The sequence below is a fragment of the Wasmannia auropunctata genome, unplaced genomic scaffold (assembly GCF_000956235.1).
Source record: "Wasmannia auropunctata unplaced genomic scaffold, wasmannia.A_1.0 LD336026.1, whole genome shotgun sequence".
NCBI lineage: Eukaryota > Metazoa > Arthropoda > Insecta > Hymenoptera > Formicidae > Wasmannia > Wasmannia auropunctata.
In genome coordinates this window covers 1,756,629-1,783,047 of record NW_012026864.1, presented here as the reverse complement: position 1 = coordinate 1,783,047, position 26,419 = coordinate 1,756,629, and the positions used below count along the sequence as shown (strand labels likewise).

General features: G+C 41.9%; 2 protein-coding genes and 1 long non-coding RNA gene across 14 annotated transcripts in view; 1 reads left to right on the top strand and 2 right to left on the bottom strand.

Moving 5' to 3' along the window:
- LOC105452776 (putative inhibitor of apoptosis) overlaps positions 1-2,567 on the top strand; it is a 7,418-nt gene extending 4,851 nt beyond the window's left edge. For all 4 annotated transcript variants that reach the window (XM_011694181.1, XM_011694185.1, XM_011694182.1 and 1 more), the window contains exons 2-3: positions 186-1,041; positions 1,353-2,567. In XM_011694181.1, coding sequence (XP_011692483.1) covers positions 186-1,041; positions 1,353-1,709 — 1,213 coding nt within the window. In that variant the 3' untranslated portion in view covers positions 1,710-2,567. The remainder of the gene's footprint in view (positions 1-185; positions 1,042-1,352) is intronic.
- Positions 1,943-4,129, bottom strand: LOC105452777. Its single transcript, XR_974777.1, has 2 exons — positions 2,235-4,129; positions 1,943-2,099 (listed from the first exon to the last, which is right to left on the bottom strand). It is a non-coding gene; the product is annotated as an uncharacterized LOC105452777 (long non-coding RNA).
- Positions 4,130-5,722: 1,593 nt separating this feature from the next.
- On the bottom strand, positions 5,723-26,128 carry LOC105452774 (dynein heavy chain, cytoplasmic). Of its 9 annotated transcripts, none has more exons than XM_011694173.1 (21): positions 25,713-26,128; positions 23,232-24,844; positions 22,985-23,120; positions 22,326-22,699; positions 22,046-22,081; positions 21,358-21,429; positions 17,889-21,239; positions 17,418-17,812; positions 17,021-17,331; positions 16,849-16,937; positions 16,595-16,624; positions 15,232-16,378; positions 14,037-15,148; positions 13,161-13,955; positions 12,856-13,057; positions 12,331-12,526; positions 10,894-11,011; positions 10,435-10,806; positions 7,585-10,347; positions 7,055-7,252; positions 5,723-6,659 (listed from the first exon to the last, which is right to left on the bottom strand). In XM_011694173.1, exons 1-21 carry the CDS (start codon positions 25,954-25,956, stop codon positions 6,225-6,227), a joined length of 13,989 nt encoding a protein of 4,662 aa, XP_011692475.1. In that variant the 5' UTR covers positions 25,957-26,128; the 3' UTR covers positions 5,723-6,224. The 9 variants fall into 9 exon arrangements, with proteins under 9 accessions (XP_011692475.1, XP_011692474.1, XP_011692482.1 ...); XM_011694172.1 differs by lacking the exon at positions 12,331-12,526 and adding an exon at positions 11,697-11,895; XM_011694180.1 differs by lacking the exons at positions 12,331-12,526; positions 25,713-26,128 and adding exons at positions 11,697-11,895; positions 25,231-25,240.
- Positions 26,129-26,419: the final 291 nt, after the last annotated feature.

Sequence of the window (26,419 nt, the reverse complement as noted above, 5' to 3'; positions counted from 1 at the left end):
TTTATATATATATATATATATATATATATATATGTGCTGGATTGAATTGAATATCATTAAATGAAATGTATATTTACTTATCTTTTATTAAGTGTAATTTAAGTAAGACTGTTGACGAATTGTTATAATTATTTCAGATTATATAAAAATTTAAGCGTGTACTAACATTTATTTCTTTTTTACAGGTTCAGGAGGCTCCATCATAAACATATTACAAAAATGACTGAATGCATCAAACAGCAGTATGTGCCTCCAGGTCGTTTGTCACCAAAATCACCAACAATATCTCACATATATGTCGAAGAACAAGATGAAGTCGATAATCCTTCTGCTACAGAAAAAGAACCATCAATTTCTCTAGATTATCGATTTGAGTCCACCCGTTTGGCAAGCTACAAAGGATGGCCGAAAGAATATATGAAGCCGGAAAAACTCGCGGAGGCTGGATTTTATTATACAGGTGTAACAGACAAAGTAAAATGTTTCGAGTGTCAGATAGAAATATGCGAATGGCAGGAGGGCGACAATCCGATGATTGATCATCAACGATGGTCTGGTAAATGCAGATTCGTTCGTAATGTTCCGTGCGGCAATGTGCCGATCGGTACGGATCCCAGCACGATTCCGGCGGATGTGCCTAAAGGGATAGACGTATGTGGGCCCTACGGTTCGATTTACATGCCTTACTCCGGACCAGACCACGAAGATCAAGAGATAGAAGAAAGAGTGAATTGTAGATTGCGTGCCTCAAGACCAAAGCATCCTGAATATGCAAATTATGCTAACAGATTAGCGTCGTATAACAGATGGCCTAAAGCGATGTCGCAAACTAAAGAGGAGCTAGCAGAGGCTGGTTTCTATTATACAGGATACGGTGATCAAACACTGTGCTATCACTGCGGTGGAGGATTAAGGGATTGGGAGCCAAACGATAATCCCTGGGTGGAGCATGCCAAATGGTTCGAAAACTGTCCCTATCTGCTTGTATCTCAAGGGAGAGATTTTGTGAGCCATATTACTGGGAAAACGTATCTCGGAACAGTAAGCATTTAATAAGATATATTTACTGTTATTAGAATTATACAATTTGCATTTTTCTCAGTTCTTCCAGTGCTCCTATACTTTGTTTATATTTGTCTTTTATTCCTTATGTCTCCTCCGTTTAACAATTTCTTATAATATTCATTTAATCACATGTTAAATTCTCTTCCTTATATCTCATGGCTCTTATTCTTCATCCTACTCCTAGTTTATTCATAGCTAATTCTCTTGGTATCACGTATCTTAGTATTAAAAAAAAAAACAATGTGCTGAACGCAATGATTATCAATCCTAATTATTTTATTTTTCAGGACAATATGTCATCCGCAATTAATAAATTGGATGACAAATTCGGGAAAGCTGATAGTGAGAGTATTGCTAGTGGTTACTCTCAAAACTCAACCAGTTCTGAGGAATCTAATTCTAATAATACTGAAAGTGCCGTAACAAGTCAAGCCAGCAGCGAGGAACAATCTGTCCAAACACAGGGTAACAAACCATGCGACAAGGATGCAAGATTATGCAAAATTTGCTATAGTAGAGAAGTACGGATTGTATTTATGCCATGTGGACACTTACTGGCATGTGCGGAGTGTGCGAAAAACATGAAAATATGCGGTGTATGTCGTCAGAATGTTGAAGAAACTGTACAAGTCTACATCCCATAGTGTCTTTGTCTTGTGATCTTTGGACTCTGCTACAGAATTTTTTACTTATCATTATTATTAAAGACTGACAATTTCAAGCAAAACTAAATGATATGATATGTAACATATGACTGGTACTCATGTAACATATGACTGGTTAGCAGGTACAACTATGTAACGTTAAAGTTAAACGCTCTTGTTAATGGAAATATTGACTTAACGGTTGTCGTCAAAAGAAAGAATATTCTGTTGTAATATTAACAAGTGGTGAATGTATTTTGTAATCGTTGTACAAGTAATAAATGTTCCTATATTTATTATATTCAATTATTAAAATATGAAAATCTATCTCTTCTGATTTTTATAACTCTGTATTTCGCGTCATATTCAATTATTAACATATGAAAATTTGTAATATGTCACAATGTGTTTTATACATCAACCAACAATTTTTGCAATACCGATTACCGATAGCCATATATTTAAATATATAACATATACAAATATATAGCTATGTAATCGGTATTGCAAAAATTGTTAGTTGATGTATAAAACACATTGTGGTATATCATAAATTTTCATATTTTAATAATTGACATACAGAAAATCATTAAAATCAAAAGAGATAGATTGTACCTGCAAAACAGGATGTTGCTATTTGAATGTTTACATTGTTCGGCAATGCAATGTTTGATGAAAAAAAATTTCGTAAAATAAAGATTGAGATAAAGCGCTATTGAACGAGTACAAATAGCAACAATGCATGAAGTCTAGTCATTAGACTATTTTATATTTAATGTTACAAAAGAAATTACTCGTGTTGAATATTTGTAGACTGACTTATTAACCTTTCTGCTAATAAATGAATGAAAAAATTCAGTTTACTCTGGCCATCTTTTTTTAATTTTTGCTGTAATTTCTTTTATAACATTAAATATATTCCGTTGTAGTTTATACATATTCATGTACTACAAATTATTAAGCACATCGTTGTCCATAAGTGTAAAAAATGTGTAACTCTACTATAAAGCTACTACGAGCTTAATTAGCATTAATTAATGCTAATTAAATTTTGTCAAAGACCCTGGAGTGCTTAGATTTGTGACAGTAGAGTTACATATTTGAATCGAGTTTCTAAAAATTGAAATTCTAAGTTATGTCCACGAATTAATTATATTGATTAAAAATAGAAATTCAGAAATAGTTCGGTACGTATACAGCGTGGAGCAGTTAAAGGGATAAAATATTTTATCTTTTAGATCAAGTATCTTAGCAGAAAATGTTTTAAACAAAAATTTGATTTTGAGTGGGATATAAAATGGTGATTGTAGTTTAATTTTGTGATGTCTTTGTGCCAAAATAAATTATATTTTTTTTAATTAAAATTTTCTTATGTAAATCGATTTTCCTCGATTCTGCAAATAATAAGAATAAAGATAGTATAAAATTGATATTATTTAAAGATGAATAGATAGGGCGATCTTGGTAAAGATTCCAAATAATATGATAAAGTGATTGATATAAACAAAATACATTGTTAAAAAAAAAAACAATTTATGTATAAAATTCAGGGAAATGAAGTTGTTAAGAAAAAATAGTTTCATGAGGATGTAAATCTTGACGTGATCATGAAGTTCATGATCATGTCAAGATTATTTACATCCTCATGAAACTATTTTTTTTTTTTCTTAACTGCTACCTAGCAGTTGAGATCAAATTAAAATCACTGTTTTATTCTCAGAAGCAAATGATGTTTATCTTTACATTTTTTGCTAAAGTACTTGATTGAGAGGTAAACATTTTCGTTGCTTCACCTTGTGAAAATATACAACATGTATATTACACATGTATGTAATACACAATTTTATTTTAAATGTAAAATAGGTTCATTAGACTAGGGGAATTGCATTTTAATATCTAATATATATTTAATTTATCTGCAAATATATTTTGTATATATATTAGGTCTACTTAAATTTGCGTTTTCACACGTAGCGGAGTATTTCAATTTTTAAACATCGGCAACATAGTGGCTTCAGCTAAGCTTAGCAAAGTTAGGATGTATAATAAACGCAAGATACGTCTATTATACATTTCACTAACACTTCTACGTTCGTCGAAACAAGGCACTGTATTGTTATTCTTGCTTTCCGAATAATTCGAAATGACTTTAAGATAAAACTTATTTCGCTTTATTTCGCGAATGTATAGAAGTTAATATGAGGTGTTGGTATAGAAACACGCATTTTACATATGATATCGTCGATGGATAGGGGTCTATACTAAGTATAATAGTCGTTCTTTCGGTAATAAATAAGTATACAAAAATATATGTGTATTTAAATATATGTGTATGTATAATTGTGTACTAAGAGAACAGAATAACTTTGGACAGAGGAAGCGCAATTATAATGACGAAATTTATATTAGGAAAACGATTAAAACACAAAAAATGCAAAAGTTTTGCATTTTTTTTTATGTTTCGTTTTCCTAATATAAATTTCGTCGTTATAATTGTGCTCCCTCTGTCCAAAGTTATTCTGTTTTTTCAGTACAATTATATATAATATACATATTTTAAATACACACATATTTTTGTATACTTATTTTAACAATAAATGTTTACTTTATTTTTACATTATGAATACATACTTACGATAAAGATATCTTCGCGTTTTTCCGTGAATTTTCGTGGATGTTAGACTTTTTTTTTTCAGATATCTACGGTAAAATGCATTTGTGACAATTGGAACGTGTACCCTGGGCAAAATAACTTTGACATAATACTGTACAAACGTAGCGTCATACACATATAATGAATTGCGACAGATTGTAATACAAAATAAAAATTCCTAATATAAATTTTGTCGATATAATTGCGCTTCCTCTGTCCAAAGTTATTCTGTTCTATCAGTACACAATTATTGAATTATATATACACATATATTTTTGTATACTTATTTTTACAATGAAGGTTTATTTTATTTTTACATCACGAATGCATACTTACGATAAAAATATCTTCGCGTTTTTCCACGAATTTTCGTGGATGTTAGTCATTTTTTTTTTCAGATATCTACGGTAAAATGCATTTGTGACAATTGGAACGTGTACTCTGGACAAAATAACTTTGACGTAATACTGTACAAACGTAGCGTCATATACACATATAATGATTGCGACAGATTGTAATACAAAATAAAAATTCGAAAGAGAAAGACCTGTTGTTTCTCAACGACATTCCATGTACACGTGATATCCATTCCTCGTATATCCATTGTATGATAACAGCACGGTAAAAACAAAAAACGACATGTGTGAGTTAACTTATCTAATTATTTTTTAAGAAAAGGTATGACATCTACACTCGCATCTATTGAAGCTTATTTGTACTTGCCTTTCCGTGATTGGGTTCTCTTCATTATATTTTGATTGCATTCGATTTGCGCTTACAGCGCTTAAAGCATCATTTGTCCAATATTTTATAAAAGATGAAGTGATGCTGTGAGAACTATAAGCACCAAAGCGAAAGTAGGCCAAATGATTGTTTCGAATGGTTTTAGAGTTAATAAGATATTGAATTTGCTTTCGTAAGATAACATGAATTGAAGTAAATATTGTTTAATGTTTAATTCTATATAAAATTCTAAAAAATTTTACCATCTTTTTTTTTAAGTCGCTCTTGGTGGTATAGATAGATCGAGCATGCCATATACCAGGCTATATAGTATGCTCGGTTTACGTCTATAGGTCCAGCGGTGAGTGCTATGCTTATGCTGTTATTTATTTCATGTGTTCCTGGCCTTAGACGTAGTTTATTGAATCTAAAATGTATCTGAATAATACTTTTCAAAATTGATTCTTCAGTACGAACAATTTCGATGTGTCTAATAAATCTAGTTAAAATAGTATCAAACTTATGAAAACATATTCTTTAATTAACTCGGAAGATGAACTAAGATAAATAGGATTAGTATGTACTAAAGATATATAAAATAATAATGGAATGGTAAATGCAAATAGTGACGAGAAAATTTTATTATAGTACGACTTTATTAGATGCCAATAAGATGTTATAAACATTATAATATCTCGATACTTACATCTGCGCAAACATAATGTAATCCTTTTGTTACAGAAAACCATATTTTTAAATCTAAACGTATACAATATTAAATAAACTATATATATATTACAACCTCCTGCATAAAAATGTTAATTCTTATAAATGAATGATGTACACTTAATTATGCTCTATGCGCCGAAAATATTCATTTCTAATTACAATCAGCACAAAATCCTTTGGAGATAATACGAAAGCAATTCAGTGTAAAATATATATTTCTTTAATGTTTTTTATACTTTATACTTTTTGAGTAGTGAGTCGCATGTTACTATATGCCCTCTTTTTTTTCTTTACAAACGACGTAACATGTAATGTGTCATAAATTATTATTTACTTTATATCGTGATAGTATTCTTTGCCTCACAAGCGGTACAATTTGCTCTAAACAGTTTTAATTATTTAAGCAATTATTAATTCAAAGCGGTGGATGTTAATACAGCAACCCCTCTCTCGTAAAAACTGTGCGGTTCTTGACTAGGAGCGATATTCAAATCGACAGTAAATAGCAGTTCGGTACGAGTGCTGTTCAAGTAGACCGGCAGGGACAGCTTGCCCTTTCTGATATCTTCCGTAGACGATCGCGCCCATCTCAGCATGGTGACTGGTAAATCAGTCATAATAGTCGAAGTTAAATACAATTGATTATCCTTACATTGCGCGCCTTGCAGTTTTAAGCCGGTAACGGCGAAGGAGCAATCGTCCGTAGCAATGTTGTCGCCGTCGCCGATAGTCACGTTCAACTGCAGCTCCTCGAGTGACCAGCTGTTAGCCTGGGCGATGCATTGTCTGGTTGCGGTGATGTAAGCCTCAGGATTCAGCAAACCTCCCAGCCAAACTGGGAAACTCTGAAACCGATCACAATCGATTTTTAATTTTATATCGAGGTCAATTCGAGTAAATTCAATGAAAAGCAAATAATAAAATAGAGAAGAGTCAGGCCAATAAACGAGCAAAACTTTTTTTCGGTGAATAATTAATAATTTACTGATAATTTAATAATTATTAAAGATTTAATGGATTTTTTAATTATCAGTAAATTATTAATTATTCACCAAAAAAGTTTTGCTCGTTTATTGGCCTGACTCTTATCTATTTTATTGTTGTATGCATACGAGCGAGAATTAATTTTAACTTGAAAAGCAAATATTTCTATAAAAAAAAAATAATACAATAGAGATAATTCTAATAATAAAATATTTGGAACAGTGAAGCGAATGCAATGATAAAAATCGAAATAAACCTTTATCTCCTTCGCTCCGCCTTGGGAGACTAAACGCGAAACTTCCTGCAACTGCGAGACCCTGTGGCTAAAATCGGTGATCCACTGTATAACTGTACAACCTCTTGGCACGGTATATCTCCTCCAACCACCGGGCAAAATACCCTTTACTAATTCGGACAGCATTGTTCTGTGATAATTGGTCTGTTTCTTCTCGCCCTGTTAAAATATATAAAATGCAGTTAATCCAAACGACATTAGCCCCATTTTATATTCAAAAGCAATAGAACAAAAATAGAAACAATAATTAATAAGATTGAACGACCAAAGACGAGCAATTTAACAGGTTGTAAAAATTCCTTTATTAATTAATTTTCTAGCATAAAACGCAATGAAATTAGTTTCGATCCTTACTAGTTTTAAGCTAGAAAACTAATTAATAAAATAATTTTTACAACCTGTTAAATTGCTCGTCTGCGACCGTTTGATCTGATTAATTATTGTATTTACAACAACGAGCGAAATCTATAAAGACAAGTAAAAAGGCTTACTTGACAAATTAATACGACATCCTCCAAGTCATGGATAACATCTTGAAGTAATTTCGCTCCGCTGTTGACTTCCCTCTCAAAGTATCTATATAACGGGTCTTTGATATTCTCGACTGTTCTCTTCAAGATCGGTAGATTCTTTGGAAGTAATTGCAACCAAGTGGAGGCAGAGTTGTGCAGAGTCCTCATCCAAGATGGTCGACCGTCTGCTTCAGCTTCTCTCGGCGTGTCCAGAGACTCCTCATTCGAGTACGCCAGTTCATCCTCATCCTCCAACTGCTGCATCTTAAGAAGCTTGGAAACCAGGTCGGTTCCTCGTGTGGTTAGAAGCACTTTTTCCGCGTTATTCGGCAGGCCGAGCCAGGAAGGTGTCTGTCTGTCCGAGAGAGACTCGATCCACTTCAAAAAGTGATCGCGCCTAGTGCCATCCGGCATCGTGATGTGCCTTTGATTGCCCTGCGCACCGTCGATATTGGCGACAAGAGCGAAGTCTGCTTCGAATGAGCGCGGAGTGAAGAGTTTGCGCAGGAAAGAAGCCAGGAGACGTTGATCGAAATCGTTGTCAATCTTGCCGCCATAAATGCATTGAGAGAGAAGAGTCACCAGAGCATCCCAGGGTACCTTCTCCGGCGGTAGATTTGTCCTTCCCATAGCCGTGGCTTCGATCCACGTGTCCAAGGTGTCGCAGGCGACTCTCAAGTCGCTCTCGTTGAATTCGTAGTGCTTGGCCCAGCCCAGCGGCGCGTAACGCAGACGTTCCTGCACGATTGCGTGGAACCACGCGAGCAGGAAGTAGAGACGGGCCCTCTCGTTGGGCGCTCGCATCATCCTCGAGGCGGGAACGGTGCTGAACGTACGCAGCAAGTTCGCTCGTATGCCAGGAGGCGGTTCGAACACGAATATTCTACCGGCTCTCAATAGATTCACTGGCACCTTAGGATTGATCTCCATCGTTAAGAACAATCGGAAGCTAGCGTGCGGCTGAAGACTGTGCAGCTTCTTTTCCAGCTGCACCAACCACTGCGGAGCCAGGTGTACGTTCTTCAACAGCACCCATCTGCCGGCCTTCACAGCCATGTTTATGGCCCGATCGGCCTGATTGAATCCTTCCGCCGATCCGATAGCGATGCTGGCTATCTGCTTGCCCAATTCCGCGGCCAGATCGTCCACTCTGCCCGAAGCGTCGAAGCCCGGCACTGAGCACAATAAAGCCGGCACGGTCGCCTTCAATTGGTCCTCCACAACGGATGCGAAATCGAGCTCAGCCTCCGCGGCCGGCATGAAGGACTCGTTGAAGGCAGAGGCCACCACCAGAGACGCGGCTGCGATCACGCGATCTGGTCGGAAGGCTTGTATTATCAGCAGCTGGTGCATTGCCGTGCCCGTGGGCGACAACGGCTTCTCCTCGTCCCAGAGCTTCGGCACGCACGTCTCGGGTGTGGGTGACTGCAGCCACGCGCTGAATTCTGAGCTCTCCTGGATCTTTTCCGCGAGCTTCTTGAAGGCGGGCAGTCTTATGCTCAGACGCATCATCGCTTCCTGCTGCTCCGAGCTGAGATTTGGTACCGGAGGCGCTCGGATGTTAAGCACGCCTTCCTTGCCGCGCAAGAAGAACGTGAACTCGCTGTCGTAAGTGGACTCCGACGGTACGCCCTTCAGATGAATACGACAGAGCAGCAGAGCGAACGTCAGCCTGTCAGTGTGCAGCATTCCACGGGCAACTCGTTCGTAACAGCAGGCGAATAGGTCGCGCGTGATTTGCGTGAGCCGCTGACCGTAATCCGACATACCGGATAATTTCGGATTTTGCGACAACACGGACGTGAAGATGTCCAGGAACATCTTCAGCGAGTACTGATACAAGAAGTGTACCTGGTTGAGACTGTCCATCGTGAAGTACATGTTCGAACACGCCTGAGATAGGGGCATGTACTGCTGCGAGACCGTTTCGATTTCCGCTATGACCTTGTCCGTCTCCTCCACCTTCTTGCTGATGTCGGCGGCCTCCTGTTTCAGAGTCTCGAGAGTGGTGATCACGGAATCGTCGTCGAGGATCTTGCCCTTGGCGTCGTTCAACGCCTGCAGCAGAGACTTTTCGAGTTGTCGCAGCCTCAGGTGGAACTCCCCTTGAAGTTTGAGCAGGTCGGATCTCTTCTCGTCGATGTCCGGACGTTCGGCCTTCAGTACCTGATTCAAGCACTGGCTCTGCAGAGAACTTCTCGTGACGGTGAAGTTAACGAACGTCACGCGTGAGCAGATGTCCGGCGGGAATTCCACCGTCGGGTCTCTCGTCGACAAGAAGATGACGAAGGAGGGCGAGAGATCTATGTCTTGGTCGCCGAGCGTGATCAGTACGCGTCCACCTGTTCGCCGCAGTTCTCGGTTCAGCACGGGATTCAGTATAGGATCATAATTCTCCACGTCCTGGACCAGAAGGGGATTACCGAATCGCAGAGCGCTCTCGAGGTTTTTCCTGAACGAGTCGTCCAAGAAACTGGTTTTCGTGATCTTACGATCCTTGAACTCGTTCAAAATGAATTCCGTCGCCTGACCAGACGGATCGATGATCAGCGGATATCTGTTGAAGCGCTTCAACATAATCGCGTTCTCGGTGCACAGATCGTCGGTCGGCAATGCGTTCGCCTGCCATCTCAAACGCTCGTCCGGATTGGACAGGTATTCTGTTCTCGCGATATCGGGTCTGAACTGTAAGTTTGCGTGATGCAGATGTTGGCACCATGTAGTGAAGAGATTTTGGCGATACTAAAATAAAATACATTGTTTGTAAATTAACAGAATTTATCACTTCAAATGGAAAAGAAATATTAAAAAAAAAAAACTGGAACTCACGTGTTGATCGAAATAGCCAGCATAAGCCAAGAAAGCGGAAGATAATAGAACGTCTCCGATTATCGTGGACATTTGACTCTTAAACGTTTCGCTCGTCGCTTCCCATCTCTCCCTTTCGATGACCAAGGACTTTAACAAAGCGATCGATCGGTCCACCTTGGCTTGCACGCTCTCCAGATCGGCCTTGATGGCTTGCGCTTGTGAGATAAGTTGAGCGTACTCCTCCTTGTATGACGCTATGCTCTGCTCCAATTGAGCGATCAAATTTTTCACTTCCTCGCCCTTTAGTTTGTTAGTCTCTGCTTGTCGTTCCAAAGAATGGAGCTCATCGCGTAAGGGTTCAACGCGCTTCAACATATCGGCGTACTCAATCTAGAAATATATTTATAAGTTTACCTTCTTGGAAGTCACGTAAATAAATATATGTATCTTTTTCACGTTTCAAACGATGAAATTTACCTGCGCTATGGCCCATTTCACCATAGGACCACAAGCCAAGCTAGCGCGATTCACTTTCTCGAAGTTGTAATCGGGATTGCTCAGATAGCGGCTCTTCATTTTCTCCCTCACCTCATCGCTAAATAAAAATTTTATTAATCTCTTCGCTCTTTTCAGAATATATAAGATAGCTTTTTAACCCTATTTTAATATAATATTTTTATCATATAAAAATATTTTGTACAACATTTACTTTTTTTAATCATCAGATCAAAACTATTATTCGGCAAAAAACTAGAAACCAATTTTACAAATAAGAATAGTACACATTTCATATATATTATTAATGTCATTATTTTTAATAAACAAGATTTAGGCACGTTAATGTTAGTGACAAATTAATCGAACATTGTTAACATGCAATAAAAGAACAGTAGTCGTACATCTTTGTCGTTAAAAATTAATAATATTAAAAGTTTCTCAAAGCGGTTTCAAAGCTGTTTAAAATGCACTTATAAGAAATGTGATTATTACGACTTGTTGCGATATATTAATTAAATAAAACGATATTTATCGATTCACTTATTATAATATTTAAAGAAAAACTTATATTTTCAATATATCCAAGAATTCAATTATGCAAAAAAAAAAATGAGACCAGCAAACATTTAAAAATAGTCGTAAACTTTATATTTTAATCGTCAGTGCAGTAATCATATTATAACTCAGCATTAATATGCATCGCTCGCGATATATCTAAGTTTGTGACAGCTGATCCCCTCGATATCGCAACAAGAAAGCAAATATTATGAATGCATGCTTACGTAATGTCCTCGGTACTGAAATTAGAGACAATGGTATTGATAAAATTGTCCCTCATGATGACCGCACGGATAGATTTCCAGTCGCTGGCATTTTCGCCGAGCAACAAGCAGATAGACTCCAATGCGACCTTCACAATCGCCGGCGGGTTTGCCATGGAGCGAACCTCGACTAAATGTTGTTTCTTTATCGATTTCACCGCTGTACGAACAATCAAATAAAGAGAGCATTGTATAGTACACAGAAGAAGATGCGCAGGCATTAGGCAAAGTTACAGTAAAGTTACGCGAAAGAAGATGTTGGCCTTCCTATAGCTGACCTATAATGTTAGACTTAGATGAGGCAACGTAAGTAATACATATTATATACATGTTATGTCTCTCGTCTTTACATTTGCAAAGAGATGTAAACGATCTGAAAAATGAAGTATCTTCGTCGTTTGCAATATCTTCTAAAATATCTAAAATTGCTGTACACTCTCCTTGCAGTTGTAATGACGCAGTGACGGAAGTAAGCGCGCTGAAACGGACACGTATGAGAGGAGACATGTATCGAGCTGTTATAAATTGTAGCTTGTTTCATATTAGCATCCCACGAACGTTGAACATTCAGCAGGCCCGCTAGTCGCTCCCTTACGTGATGTTCTCTGTGTTGAAATTGACGATAGTCGGAATAAAGCTGTCCTTCATTATAACGGTACGAATCTGCTTCCAATCCGTGGCAATTTCCTCGAGCAACAGGCATATAGATTCAAGCGCCAGTTTTACGATAGCAGGCGGATTCGCCATGGACCGGATCTCGACGAGGTGTTGTCGCTTAATTGCCTTCACGGCTACACTCAATGCAAACGTTTCTCAGAGCAAGACACTCCAGAGAGCGCGATTTTAAACCGCAATTTTAAAACGGCAATAATTTAAAAACGTAAGCGAAACGAAAAATACGTATAGTATTGCTTCCGTATTTCTTAAGTCATATCAGTAATATTAAATATAACTCGAAATTGCAATGCCAAGAATTAATTGATATTATAAATGTAAAAAATTTCAAAATTATTTCTTAAAATACAATTTTGAAAAACTTTGATTATTCGATTAATCTTAAAAATATTCATCTCAACAACTTTGTAATAATTCAACAGAAAATACCGTTGAAGATACATACCGTTTTGAGCGTCAATAACAGCTGGTTCTACAAGGGCAAGATCCGCCATGACATCGTCCCTCTTCTGATTTATAGCCACCGTTTGAATGGCTAATTGTTGCTGGATCTCTTGACTCTGCACCTTCTTCTTTTCGGCTTCCTGCTGATCCTTGACCATCTGTCTTAATTTCGCATTGGCAGCTTCATTCTTAGCTTGCAGTTCCTGGGAAAATAGGAATACAGATGTGTATAAAAAAGTGCTATTTTATTTAAAAAAAAAAAAAACATTTAAAAAAAGAATGTTTCTCGTTGAACATGTGTCTCACCTGAGATTTAACGGCTAAGCTCTTCTGCATCTCCTCCACTTGCTCAACCGTTTCGGCAATTTTACTCAAACCGACATTTAGATGCAACTGCTGTTCCTCCAAGTCACTTCTCTTCTCTTGATACAACTTGACGAAGTGATTAATAAAATCTAAATAATGGCGCGGCGTGATCGCCATTGTTCTGGCGCCTCTCTTGGCCAGCCGCGTGTTTGCTTTGTGCAAGGTCTGGTGAACGTAGACGCACGCATTTATCACGGCGTCCCTGTGCGTTGGCTGCGGCGGGATCAACGAGCACACGGATGGGAAGAAGTCCGGACACTTCCACGTGGGTCTCTCCAAGTCGACGCGATTGGTGAACTCCTTGCCGACCTGGAACAACGCGTTGTCCGACCAGTCGCCGAACCAATTCAGCACGCATCTGTTGAATAACGCGGGCGACGTTGCTGCGCGATCTTTCAAGCCGTCCGTGCTCGGATTCATCGTGAAAACGACGTGCAAATTCTTCATAACTTGGCCGGTGAACCATTTGTACAACTCCTCGTTGGAGTCGAGCATTAGACCCTCCCGCTGAGCGCCTTCTTTGCATTGCGTCATGAGCGTCGTGTATTCGTCGCCCTCGAACAATCCAGGCACTTCTCCGTTGGCGAGCAACGTGTTCATACGCTCGAGGAAACCGGAATCCAGCACGTTAGACTCGTCGAGAATGAAGGCTATCTTTTCGTCCTTGCAGCCGGATCGCCTCAACACTTGTCGTAGATCCTCATCGAAATCTTCACCGGTGTATTTATTGTGTACCTATCGGAGATATTGATCGATTAGAAAAGCGTATTTAAATTGAAATATAAATCGAAGCGATATAAAGTAGCGTAGAATCACCTTAATTTGGAAGATGGATAAGCCATTCATCCATGCAACGAATCTCGACAGAGTGGTCTTTCCAGCGCCAGAAACGCCAATGAGCAACAAGTGTCCCTGAGGCTGTCGGAAAATTCTGTCAATTCGCAGGACATGTTCAAGGACCTCATCAAAGAGTACCAGCGGCACATCCAGCTCTTCCTCGTAGAATACCTTCAACCTTGCCCGAACATAATCCCGCAGCTCCTCCCTGTTCACCGGCACGTAGTCCTTCGACAACCAATTACTATACAAGATTGGTCTGGCTAATGCTTTCTCTCTGTCAACCGACATGAAGTGTTTCAGAGCCACGACGTCTATGTTCTTGTTCGTCCAAGCCCTCTCGGATTCCTCCACCAGTCGGTCTTGGAACAGACGAAGAGCCTCATGGGCCCACAAACGCACCAGACCTTCCACAGAGAGATTATCGAGCGGTCTAATGGCTTCGCAAATGCCGCGTACCCAGCGTGTCATTTCACGCGGGGAGTACACGTAGTGCGGTTGCATGTCCTGAGTAAATCTCTCCTGGGAGGCCAGATAGAACTCCACCATTGCGTTTGTCAGGGGTTCCGCGTATCCTCTCAAATTAGGCGTCAGTCTGAGCATGGCGCGCGTGAATGTGCCGTAGATCTGCTTGAGCGAGGTCTCGCCAGGATAATCGACGTAAATGACGGGGACGTGTCGCAGGAACCTGTGACTGAGAGGTTTTCTGCCGGGATCTGTAGGCGGATTACAGGCGCCTACGAACTGAATTCTTTCCAGAGTGACCCATGCCTGGTCGCTGGTTCTGTAAAAGCCCTTGTGTTCCACCAATTGCCTCAGGAAAGAGATCACACGTTGCGTCCCGTAATTATCCATATCGGGTAAATTGATCTCGTCGCAAAACAGGACCAGCCACTTGCCCAGCTGCACCGGGGAGAGTACAACGCCGTTAGGCGTCTTACGATATTCGCAGTAGTGATCGAACGTCTTGAGTAACAGTTCCGGTGTCGTTGCGGAGGAGAAGTTAAGTCCGACAACTTCCATGTCCGGAAGTGCTCGCAAAGCAGAGAATAGCGTCATGGTTTTACCAGACCCGGGTGGTCCACAGAGAACTAAATACACAAAAGCAATTATAAGTATATATTTAAACGCGTAAATAATGTAGTGCGTATATTTGTTACAAATAATCGCTTACCTAGAGGCTTATGTTCAGCCAGCCAGGTGTACAGCAGACTCTCGTGCCTCACGGTATCTAAAGTCGGCACGACAATGTCCGGGCTAGCTACCTTATGAGTCTCCACTTCAATCTGAGGAACTTTGTTGCTCCAAGGTAACCATTCGCCGTGTATGTTAACTTCAAAGTCTATAATAGGTATATTATTTTGAGAAGGTAAAGGTACAGTTGTGATAGATCTAATAAAGTCACCCAAGTCGGATCTAACTTTTAATTTAGCGTCTCCTGCAAAGCTCCACAGGAGCGCGTAAACTAAGCACTTGGGTATGTAACGTTCCAGTTGCTCGCTCGGCAAAGGGAAGTCGATGTGTGAGTGATTGTACTGCAGTACATTGCGAACGGCTTGATTCAGCATGGAGAATAGAGAACTGAGAGCTCGCAAGCGCGTGAAGTCCATTATGTGCTCCTGCCTCATGGCGTACTCCAAGCACCTCACTACTAAACCATCAGGCGCGAAGTAGCTCTGCATGATGCTGGCGACTTCTCTCTGCACCGATAACGCAGGTGATAGAGTGTCCTCTTTCTCCGAAGCTTTCTTGCCAAGATTATCGTCCTCGCCGTCCTCCAGTGGAATATTTCGCAAGCGTAGCATGTAGTTTTCGAATATCATTTCTGTCGACAGCACGTCCTCCGAGAACCAAACCATACCGCACCGCGACACGGTCGCCAAGGTGGCGTACTTAAGATCTTGCACTTCAAACATAATTCTCACATTCGGCGGTAAGCTCAGGCGTTCACCGTTGGGCAAAGTAAGAAGCTTGTTGTCGTCCAGCACAGAGTTCAAATTCTCGACCCATTCCGGATCGACGTCTCCGTCGAATATGATCCATTGTCGCTTGTTAATTTCACCTCTGACGTTATCAATTATCTTCCTCAGTATATGCGTAAACAGACCATCCGTCCATTCGCGCGTATTTGGATCTAACACGCCGTACAACGTTTCCTTGCTGATTGCTTTGGGATCAATCACATGGGCGACGCCTTCCACGCCTTCGAATCGCTCCAGCGCTCTAAGCAGCACTTTCCAGGCCGTTGTTTTGCCAGATCCACTCGGGCCGACCATCATTAATCCATGATTCAAGTTACAAATTTGGTATAATTGGAGTACCTGAAGAGATAATATAAGTAAAAGAGTGCACAAAATAAAGATAACTCGCGATGCAGATGTGATAAAAGAAAACTATAAAATGCCTTAACAATTACAGATATATTATAAATAGAAGAGTGCAAAAAATAAAGATGACTCGCGATGCAGATGTAATAAAAGAAAAACTATAAAATGTATTAACAATTACAGATACGATTATATTTAGATTGATCTCACCTTCTCTACCCATGTTTCACCAATCAAATCCTTCGTAAGCATAAACAATATGAAAATTAAGTCTTCAAGCGTGCTATTAAGTATGTTATTAATGTAAAATACGTAAGAAATATGTTATTATCTTGTGAATATAGTTAGCATCTCAATTAGTGTATATTAGTGTATATTAGGTGTATTAGTTGTATATGGTGATGTAGTTAATGGTGCACACGCGAGAAAATAATTAGTGCTAAGTATGCAGAAAAGTGTATTACCTTTTCTTGCCAGGCACCTCCTTGTTCATCTCCTTCGCCGCATACTAGATATTCCTCGGTGCAAACCTTTCTGATTTGGTCTTTCAGTCCTGAAGTAAAATGCATACATTCATATAGAAATTTGTATAACCATCCATTTGTAAAGATGCATACTATTGCAATAATAATTTACCCTTCATTTCCGCGCGCGTGTAATTCACGTTGGGGAATACATCGCTGAGTAAACTAAACAACAATGGAATGTCCTCGGCAACTAATTTGGGAACCATCGTCTCGCAAACAGATTGAATGAGTATTTCCTGCTCAGGCAGATTTTCGGCAATCGAGGCCTCGTCGATATTGGTTTCGCCACGACTCTGCATGCCCTCTTTGATTTTTTGAATACGGTCGCGTTTCACGTTTCCGGCAGAAATCAGCACGGATTTAAGTGCACGTAGTCCAAAATCGTAGTGGGATTGATTAGAAAGCTGTTCATCGCAAAGCCTGGAAAAAAAAGAAGAAAAGTTTAATAATAACATTTGACACAACAGATAATATTTGCTACACAAAATATTAATTCGAATACATACTTGAAGAATGGCACAATTTTACACGCCAGTTTCTCCGCCGATCGGAAACCTTGACTGAAAAGCATGACCTCGGCGATCAGTTGCCGATCAGGTGTGGTCATAGCAAGCGACCTGAAGAGCTTCTTCAGATTGTCAGGTAAATTGGAACGTCCGGCGTATCCGGGATTCATGGTGATGAATATAGCCATGTCAGTGGAGACCTTGACTTGCTTTCCAACTAATTCGACACAGAGGGTTCCCTCTTTCTTGCCTTCCATCTGACTCTTAAGCGCTTCTTGAATCGTCTGCACTTGCTGAGAAACGGCGGATAACATCCGCTCTTCCAAACGATTAAATTCGTCGAAACAACCCCACGCACCCACTTGACAGAGGCCAACAAATATACGACCCATCGCCTGTAGAGAGAGAACGATAACATAAAATATATATTTCTCTTGATTAATATATTATCAAGCTACTATTTTTATTTACCTGGAAATCGAATGTCTCGTCGCAATTAAATACCAATACGAATCTTCCGAGCTGATGGCCTAGCGCTTTCACAGATTCGGTCTTTCCTGTACCAGCCGGCCCGAATGGCGAACCACCAAGTCGAGCTTCCAATGCCTGCGTCATCGTTAGGTAGCATCTATCGGTCAACGGGGTCTGCACCAGCCGATCTTGTACTCCCAAGTATTCGAATCCGTAAAAGAACTTAGCGTTCGCCATATGTATCGTGAGCTGCTGAAGCTCCTCCGTTTGCCTGGGATCGAAGTAGAATCTCATTTCGCACAGCCACTCGAAGGCCTTCGGATTCGAAACTCTGTTAGCGGTCAGTCGTCTGGTGACGGTGCGCTTATGTACAAACTCGTTGATCAAATGTTCCAACTTCTTTCTCCTCAAAGGCGGCTGCTCCTGAAGAACAGAGTCAGCCAGGACGTTCAACGTGCCTTCCACTTGTATCAGAACCCTCTCCAGCGGGTTTTTGCTCGGATCCGCCTGCGCCTCGTGAAGGGCCGCCTCTACGTCCTCCGACCATAGAATCTGCGCGGCTAGAACTATGATCTGGGATTGATAATTGTCGCACCACGACATAAATGCCTGCGGATTTATATTTCCGTCCTTGAATTGTTTAATATCTTGCACCGCCTTCGCGAGGCTCGAGGCAAGCGTCACGCGCATCTCCTTCTCCACAAGCGTCAGCCACTCGTTGATTTTGGGATGGTCGGCCGTAGACACCGGATTCTGGAATATAACCTCCTCGCCCTCGCGTGAGGCAACGCCGGTGATAATCGTGTTGTCCTCGTTCAGCAGAATAGCGGCCACGCCGGCAAACATCTTCTTGAAGTGCTTCTGCAGCCTTGCGATATTTTTGCTGTTACCGATAATCTCCAACAAGTCCTCGTCGCCGACGAAGTAAAACCGTGGGAAAGAGGTTCGTTCTCTCTCTAGATACTCTCCCAGTGCCTTCTGTATCTTGCCGAGGAGATCGGCAAGACGTTCGAGCGCCCTTTGAACGCCAGGAATGTTTAGAACGTCGGTAACCATTGGGGACTTGGATACTTTCTTCATAAGTCCCAGGAACTCGGAACTAATACTTTGGAAACGGGACGTTTCCACTGGTAGCAACGTCTTGATGTCCGCGCTACCGGAGAAGATGCCTTCGAGATAAACCCATCGTCGCTGTACGTCTATCCATACGTCGAACAGGGCATTGATTCTATTTAACTTTTCTTCCCATGTTAGAGCTTCCTCCTCAAATACTTTGTAATATGGCGAGAGCTTCATAGCTGCCACTGAATTGATGTGTTCTTTCACCTTATTGAACAAATCGTCCCAGCCGCGTATCAGTCTGCATTTATTTTGGTAATTTATCAGATCCAATTCATATGTCTGCCACGATTCGCGCACTTGCTTCAAGAATTCCTCGAGTGCCATCTCGCCCTGAGCCACGAGGATAATATCTTTAACTATACTCTCATTTTTCTGAAGATTCACGTCCCAGACTTGGCCGAGGGTGAGCTCGCTCAACACCCAGTTGACTCTGAGCTGCTTCGTCAATTGCTTCCAATGCCTTTCTTTGAGCGCGTCGGATTTCAGTTCGACAATCAGCATGTTCACCTTCGTGTAACTCTGCAACATCTTCTTCACGTATTCGTACGACGAGTATTGTCTCAATCTCGCTGGAAGTTCCTTCAGCTGCGCCATCATCGTATCCAGTTGCTGGCGCAACTTTCGCGGTTGCACGGAAAGCCAAGGTTTCTCGCGCGTTTCGTCAATTTGCGCCCATATTCTCGACAGTTCCGACCAAACTCCCCTCAGGTCCTGCAGCTCCTCGAATACCACTTGCATCCTATCCTCGCTGGTCGATATCCCGCCTGGCTCTTGCAATTCTAACGCTTCTTTGGCTTTGGCTACATTATCCCTCTCTTCTTTGAGCCTAGCGAATTTACTCTCGAACAACTGCAGCTGTTGCAAAGCATCGTCCGGTCGCAAATGGCCCTCCACCGGTTTGCCCCTTTCCCAGTCGCTGAGAAAGTCGGTGGTTCTCGTTTCGACCGCCTTATCTTCAGCGACGATTTTCATTTGCAAGGACGCGACTTGAGTTTGAATACTGGTGTCCTTGCGTTTGATTATTTCATTGAACGCGCCCCATTCTCCTTCTATGTTGTCCACGTGCAGCCAAGAAGACGGGAATTGGAATCTCTGACGTTCAAGTATCCTTTGACCCTCGCGATATATGTCCACTTGTTTCTCCCACGCTTTCATCTTGCGCTTCAGAGATTGCACGTATGTTATAAAACCGACCGCATCGGATGTGCTAGCTGCTTCGATGGACTGCTGCTCTAGATCGCTCCTGGATTTCGACACCTGGGAATGAAAGCTCGCCATCTCGTTACCCAGAAGCGTCCCGAATTTACCCAAGGTTTCCTTATGCCACGAATCGTACTTCAGGGACACCTTACTCTGCACCTTCGCAAAGTCTATGATCACAGGTCCGAACTCGCGTCTCGTGTCGGAAGTATCGAACGTGGTTCTCGTCTTCTTTATGTCATTGAGGCACTTCATCCACAAGTTAATATTTTCGCCCAATTTGCCGTAAAGATTGCCCGGCTGCAGATCCCAAAGAGCTTGATAGCGTAGCCACTGATCGACGTAGTCTGCAACGTCCCTCATCTTGGATTCGACCGCTTCGTACGCTGCCTCCAGCGGTTGCTTTCCAGTGGGCAATTTCGTGAGCAAATTTCGGTACGTGCCCGATTCAGGTTTATCCAGCCCGACCTGATATCTCGAGCTTTGGAGACGCACCTGCGACGTAACAATCGCTTGCCATGCAAACAACTGCTGCATTATCTGGAACCGTGCGTCTTCGATGCTGGGATATAAATACATAGTCTGATTCGTAATTCGAACTTCATGGATCTGATTTTGAATTTTAGGATCGCCGCCGGGTTTATGTGTCGGTTGCGCGGGAGCATCCGTGTCCATGCTCAGGTCCACTTCCTTCTTGTGACCGGTTAGGGCGTCAGTCCACGCTTTTATTCCAGCTTCCAGTCGAGCGGCCAGATTTTTCTCCACTTCCTCGTCGAGTCTCGCTACCCAAATGTGTAAGTTGGAATAATTCTTCAGAGATAATTCATCTACTGATTTCTGTATCTTGGATAGTATATCGGCGAACGTGTTTGCGGAATAAGGACACGTTTCAAGAGAACGAACATCGACATCCAATTGCTCTTCAACAACCAGAAGATCTTCCACCCTTTCCTGGAACGACACGACAGCATCCGACAAACGTTGCACGTATTGATCGAGTTTGTAGCTTTCCCAAACTAGTGCGATACCCTATATAAAGACAATCAATATAATTACAATATTAGAAACTGCACAGTATGTGGAAGGCAAATATAGAATAAAGAATATATTAAAAATTTTATATACTTTATATAAAACGTTGACTTACCTCGGAGATCAATGTTAAGACATCTTTGCGCATACCAGCGACCAAAGGTATAATACTGGCCTTGTCCTCAATCTAAGAAGAGATTTGTTAAATTATTTTTTAAGTTTGCAATGCGCGTAACAATCTCAGTACAGTTTTACGACATAAAACGAGTTGTCATTCAATACCGAACTCAGGAGTATGCATACTCAAAAATTTAATATAGATAATGTAGTCATATGTGATATGTTTATGATAGTTCGTATGTTTATATCAAAAATAGAAAAAATTACATGTCTTATATCGCCTCCAAGCAATTTTCCGGATATGCGGATAGCCTCGTTTATTAAAATTTATAAGTGGATTTATAATTGCAAATTTATAATCGCGTTTTTTAATTGTCCGCCTTATATGAATTAATTTAATTAAAAATGTTACATTTTCTTGGTATCCTTTAAAATATTTATGAAATTTATAAATAATTTAAATGCTTGTAGCTTCAGACCTCCCGCACATCCGTACAAGCCTAAATGTATTTGAAAATAATTGACGTAACATTCTCTCGTTAAATATGTAAATCAGTAAAAATAAATAAATTATGTGTTGTCTTGCATTACAGATTTATCTACGATAGCTAAGCAGGCAGACAATAATGCATTTGCATATATAGGCAAGATGCGTAATTCCTGGAAGCGACAAGTATGACTACCTTTAATGCGGGACAATGGGGACTCCGATTGGTAAGCTAAAAATATTGGAGATCCATGAAATTAGAGATATTCTAACATTTACCCTTTAACACCTGGCACTATTACCCTAGCGTAATCTATCGTTTTGTTTCGGACTTGTTAAAGCTTTAAGTTGCCTATATCATTGTAATAATTCATAAAATGCGGAAACACGCAGAAAAAAAAAGAAATCGATCATTTGCTAGAAATTGTTTAACTTCTGGATAATGATCAATAAGCAATTATTATCAATCGTCTTACCTTCTCCAATGTTCTCTCGTAAGTCCTGATGCTCTCGATTAGACTGATGGCGAAGGGATACAACTGGTTGGCCTGATGAGCCTTATTCACGATAGGTAGAGGCACGCGAAATCCGAGATTCCTCAAATTTCTCACTTCTTTGGACAGCGTGATAATCTCGGGAAGGAAATTCACTTTCAGCTTCAGCACATTGCCGCGCCCCGTTCGCGAACGCACGCTCTCGATCGTGAAGATGCGCCCGGTCACGCCGAGATTTCGTGCCTGCACCTTGCGCGCCCAGTCATCGAAAATCTCTTGCGTTGACAGTTTCATACGGAAGCTATCTCCGTCGGCTTTCAATTTCTGACCCTCGATATGACTTTCCCATCCTTTGCCTTTAAACATACAAATGTAACGTTAAGTAAAAAAAAAAAAAAACAATATTTTCTACACGGAGAGGATTTTCTTTTAAAATTTACCCTGAAAATCATGTTAATTGTGAGATAATATAGTATTTAGATAAATTTTACTGTGCACTACAATAAATTTTATTGCGAAATCTTATTGTAGTGCACAGTAAAATTTGCCTAAATACTATATTGTCCCATAATTAACATGATTTGCAGGGTAAATTAAAAAAAAAATTCTCTCCGTGTACAGTTGAAAAATTGGAAAATTACCTAGGACATCCTCGACGCGTTTCAAGTACATCGTCAATTGGTAATCGATTTGTTTGACCCATATTATAGATCCAGCTACCGGCGGCAAGTCTCTCACCATGCTCATTCTGCAGCATTTACTTTGCGCATATTGAACCTACAAAAAAAAAAAAACATTTATCGCGGTCAATTAATAAATTTAATGCGTTCATTTAAGGTTTGGATATGTCCGCTCGAAATTAAAGTTGCCTTAATATTTATTTAATACCTTAAACTTCTCGTGCAGCGCCTCGATATCGTCTTTGACTCTCTGTATAAGTTGCGTCTGATACTCTCTGATAGCGCCCCGAATGTGCGGTCGCACGAAGAGCGCGTTAAATCGCGAAAATATCCGGAACATTTCATTCGCGTTCTTGGCCGTGCCCAATTGATCCCGGAGATGCGCCGTGATCCGCGCCTCCACGCGCTCGATGCGCTCCTCGTATCTGTGCACAGCGGCGTCCCAGGATTCCTGTCCCTCCTTGGTGATGTCCAGACATTCCACTTCCTTCACGTTCTCGTACGCCAGGTTGACCTCGCTGATGGCGTTGGCGTCGGCGGCGTCCAGCGCGAATTCCACCTTCACGTTGTCGTTATCGGCGTTCTCCATCGTGGAGTTGTTGCTGCTCTGGCGTACGGTGGGCCTGAGCACGCGGACTATCACCGTCCGCAGCTGCTCGTGCTGCCGTCGGAAGCGGCGCATGTGCTCCATCCGCGACTGCAACTTCTTGTGCGCCGGCAGCACCCGCCATACCATCTTCATGTGCTCGTCGCGCTTCTTCTTCACGACGTCCCTCAGCAGCCCCGTGAGCTTGTCGTACTCGTCGTCCCAAGTGGTGAACACCTCAAAGCACTGGGCCATGACTTTCTCGAAATCGTCGAACGGAATGTGCATCAGACGCCGCGTGCCCAGCACCTTGAGCAACTGCTGCCCCAGGTCCCTCGAGATGGCCTCCACCAGTCGCAGCACTCTCTGAATGGGATACTTCGTGCTCCTGATTTTTCTCAGGTGCATGAATATCTGCTGCACGCTGCTGCGTATCCGTTCGAGTTCGGTGGCCGACAGCAAGTCGTTGATCGGGAAGTCCTTCATCAGCGGATTGTAGTCGTTGACGGTGGCCAGCGCCTGCTTCAGGCCGGTGTCGGTGTCGAAGCTGACGGTGGCGTGAAACCGCTTGCCGTGCTTGAGTATGTCGAGCGTCAAGGAGATCTCGATGCTCTCCCGCTTCTCCTGAATGCGGTGCAACGCTCTCTCGAGATTCAGCCAGAACGATATCTCCTGAAGGGCCGTGCCCGACTCCGGATCGCGATTCAGCTTCGTCACCTTCTGGATCTCCTTTATCCACCTGTTGACGCCGTTCTGCAGCTGATTCAGGAACGTCGAGTCCTCGACCTTGTCGCCGAAATCGGCGACCTTCGGCTTACGGCCCTCCTCCTCGCACTGCTTAATAACTTGCGCGACGATCGGATGTACGGGCAGCGAGATCTCGGGGATATCGATGTTCTGCTGCAGATGCAGCAACCCCATTTCAAGTTCCGCAATCTTCTTCTCCACCAACGGCACCATCTTATCCCCATCTCTGTGGGCGCGACCTGTTTCCTTGACGTAACTCTTGAAATAGGGCGCCATGGTCTTGCTTATTGCGTGCAAAGTCTCGTACGGCGGTCCGTCGGAGAAAGTGATCAAGCGCACTTGCGAGTGAATGGATTTATCAGCCTCGACAACAATTCCACGCTTCGTTAGAACTAGGGAGGCCATTTTTGGGCTTGAAAAGTGTATCTCGTTTGATATATAATAGGTGGCATTCTCCTTGTCTTCATCTCCCTCGCCACTGTCTTCTTCTGCAAAGAGAACATAATAAATATATGAAGAGGGTTTTATTTTAGGGTTTAGTGTTTCTCAATAATTAAATCATAATAATGATTAATTTCGGAAAAAAAAATACAAAATAAAAATTAGAGATTGATGGAAACTTTTAAAATTTATCGATTTTATTTATAATGCACAATAATTTGAATTATTTAAATTGGCTGCTAACGATGAGATTAAGTAAAGTATTTTTAAAAAAATACAAAATATAATATATAACTTATCTTTTTATAAATTATTTTTTACATCATACATATACTGTACAATATATAAACTTTCCTTACTTAATGATTAGCGTATAAATAAAAATATGTTTATCATAAAGAAGTCTGACGGATTTAACACGTAGTGACGGTACCTGCGCAGTAGAGCGCAAACGCGGCAGATAGAATCCACGGATTTGTTATCAAACTAACGCGTTAGCGCTGCACGTTCGCCAACGCGTATATACGTGATGCAAGCACGCGTGAGAAGGTCGTGGCGAGGATCACGAAGGAAACGTGCCGTCGCCCGACGTTAATCGATACACGCATACATCGATCTCATCAGCTCGAGTGAGTCATATTTGGCGGGAGAGCGGGGCGTGAACGCGGGCCGCGATTGATTTTGCGGGACGCGGCTTTCCTACCGTGCACGTATCATGCATACGTAGGTAAATACGTATGTATGTACGTATATGTACGTGCGAATGTACCGTTGCACGCGCCGTCACCGATTAAGCTAACGCATCCGATAATGGAGGGCCGTGCGTGCGCCGGTCCTCCTCTGACGGCCGCCGATCTTCGTCAGCTCGCGAGAGAGAGAACCGACGATGACGGTGACGGTGATCGATCGGCTCACCTTTGCTCGAGCTCCTCTGCACGTAGAGCGCGTTGACTTGCGAGTCCCCGAGGAACTTGCGGATGCAATCCTGGTTGTAGCGTTCGTCGAGCGCCAGGTTAAACGCGGGCGGCACCGCATCCTCGTCCGGCAGCAGCACGGTGACGGCCTTGCGCAGATAGCTGGCGAACGTCGGGTACTCGACGATCGTGACGTTCTGCGACTCCGGGGACGGTTCCCCGGAGCCGTCCAAGGAATCGCCCATGCCGGGTCGGTCGGTACCTGGCCACTCGCGTTCGCGTTATTCGCCTAATCGCCACCACTCGCTCACTGGCCTGGAGATCGTTCCCTCGCCGTCCCACGGCTGGATGAGAGCGTGATCGCCGAGGGGGGGGATAGAGCGAACGCGACCACCACCAACCCCCTCCGCTTCGAAGTGAACTGTCAGACGGCCGTACTAGCGCCACGACTGCCACCACGAGCACGAATTGACACGAACTATGCAGTCGGACGTCGTCGGCAGTCGTCGGGTAGATCGGGTTCGGTTCGGCTTCGGGCTGTGGAATGCGCATATGTGTGTGGAATGAGCTCGACGAGTCCAGGGGTTATAAATGGGGTAGATATAAATTATAATGCGCATTTATGCGATGGCTGGCGATTACATTGAGAATATTGAGACATATGCGTGATCAGATTCTTTCTCCGTTTCACAAAGTGTACTGGACACA

Excerpts from the sequence above, each read along its gene's own strand:
- LOC105452774 (XM_011694172.1), bottom strand. The coding sequence starts at position 25,956 with ATGGGCGATTCCTTGGACGGCTCCGGGGAACCGTCCCCGGAGTCGCAG. Across the intron at positions 11,012-11,696 it reads TTCAGTACCGAGGACATTAC|CGATGAGGTGAGGGAGAAAA; the intron begins GTAAGCATGCAT and ends ATTTTTATTTAG. Across the intron at positions 6,660-7,054 it reads GCGGAGCGAAGGAGATAAAG|AGTTTCCCAGTTTGGCTGGG; the intron begins GTTTATTTCGAT and ends GATCGGTTTCAG.